Source organism: Poecilia reticulata, linkage group LG4 (assembly GCF_000633615.1).
Source record: "Poecilia reticulata strain Guanapo linkage group LG4, Guppy_female_1.0+MT, whole genome shotgun sequence".
NCBI lineage: Eukaryota > Metazoa > Chordata > Actinopteri > Cyprinodontiformes > Poeciliidae > Poecilia > Poecilia reticulata.
In genome coordinates, this window is record NC_024334.1 from 5297684 (window position 1) to 5298977 (window position 1294).

Below are 1294 nucleotides of genomic sequence, written 5' to 3' on the forward strand. Positions count from 1 at the left end.
GCCTGTCTGACCTCAGCCTGACTGACCTCAGCCTGACTGACCTCAGCCTGTCTGACCTCAGCCTGTCTGACCTCAGCCTGACTGACCTCAGCCTGTCTGACCTCAGCCTGTCTGACCTCAGCCTGACTGCCCGGTGTTGTGGCTCTGCTGGACTCACCCAGGAAACTGGCCACCTTCTTGGCAGACTTGGCCATGTTCATCTCCAGGACGAAGTCCGAGTGGGTGCTGAAGCCCAGCAGGGAACTCTTCTGAGCTCGCAGCTTGACCAGCTCCTTCAGGATCACCGAGTTCTCCTGGAAACACACAGCTGGGGAGGTCAGAGGTCAAACCACGGTGCGGAAGGCCGGCCCAGCCCCGGGCAGAACAGACCTCCTTGCAGCGGGAGTTGAAGGCCTCCTCCAGCTTCCTGCGGGTTTCTGGAACGAAGCATTTCTTCATGGTGGGGAAGTAGTGAGGATACTTGAGCGTGACCTTCAGCTGGTCGCCGTCCTGATCCAGAGAACTCAGGAAGTCCTCAGGGAGCCCACCTGGGGCCCACACAACCACACCCGTTCAGACTGGGAGCATCATGGACCACTGTCCAGAACCTCCAGATTCAGTCGGTCCAGTGATAAATGTTCTGGTTCTGGTTCTGGACTCACCCAGCTGCTCCCGGGTGAAGCTCAGGCAGGTGGTGTCCTCGTTCAGGTTCTTGTTGAAGTCGATGCTCAAGTTGCTCAGCTTCTTCTTGATGCTCTTGATCTCCTGAAGCAGAAGGACAACGAGGCTGTTAGACCCACATGTTCTCCAGAACCTCAGCAGAACCCGCTCAGTCCAGAACCTGGTTCAGCAGGAGTGAAAACAGTCAGGCTACAGTGGAGACGGGAGGAAGCAGCGCCACCTGTTGGGTCTCGGTGGGCAGGTGCAGGCCGTTCCTCCGGCCCAGCTTGATCAGTCGCTCCATGTAGCGCAGAGCCTCCGGAGCCAGGCTGCTGCCCTCCGTCTTCTTCTGCAGAGATGGACAAAAATCACTCACCATGCCACTCTGAGGGTCAGAGGTCAACTGAAGCTCCTGGCCGGGACATCAGCTCACCTGCAGGGCGACGATCCTCAGGTAGACGTCCTCCCTCATGCTCATCTCCACGTCGAACTCTGACAGACGCTTATCGGCCTCGGTGCTGGCTGCCCGGACGTCCTTACAGGGAGAAACGTGCTGGGGGAAGTCCAGCATGTTCCTCTGGACTGAGGCACGGGGCGGAGTCACAGCGGAGGGGCGGAGTCACAGCGGAGGGGCGGAGTCACAGCGGAGGGGCGG

The 1294-nt window shown here is 59.4% G+C and overlaps 1 protein-coding gene across 1 annotated transcript in view; it reads right to left on the minus strand.

The window, feature by feature from the left end:
* The window catches only part of thop1 (thimet oligopeptidase 1), a 15726-nt gene that overhangs the window by 10420 nt on the left and 4012 nt on the right, over positions 1–1294 (minus strand). Inside the window, exons 3-7 of the mRNA XM_008406496.2 lie at positions 1073–1221; positions 881–988; positions 642–744; positions 370–527; positions 158–293 (exon numbers count right to left, since the gene is read on the minus strand). Coding sequence (XP_008404718.1) covers positions 158–293; positions 370–527; positions 642–744; positions 881–988; positions 1073–1221 — 654 coding nt within the window. The remainder of the gene's footprint in view (positions 1–157; positions 294–369; positions 528–641; positions 745–880; positions 989–1072; positions 1222–1294) is intronic.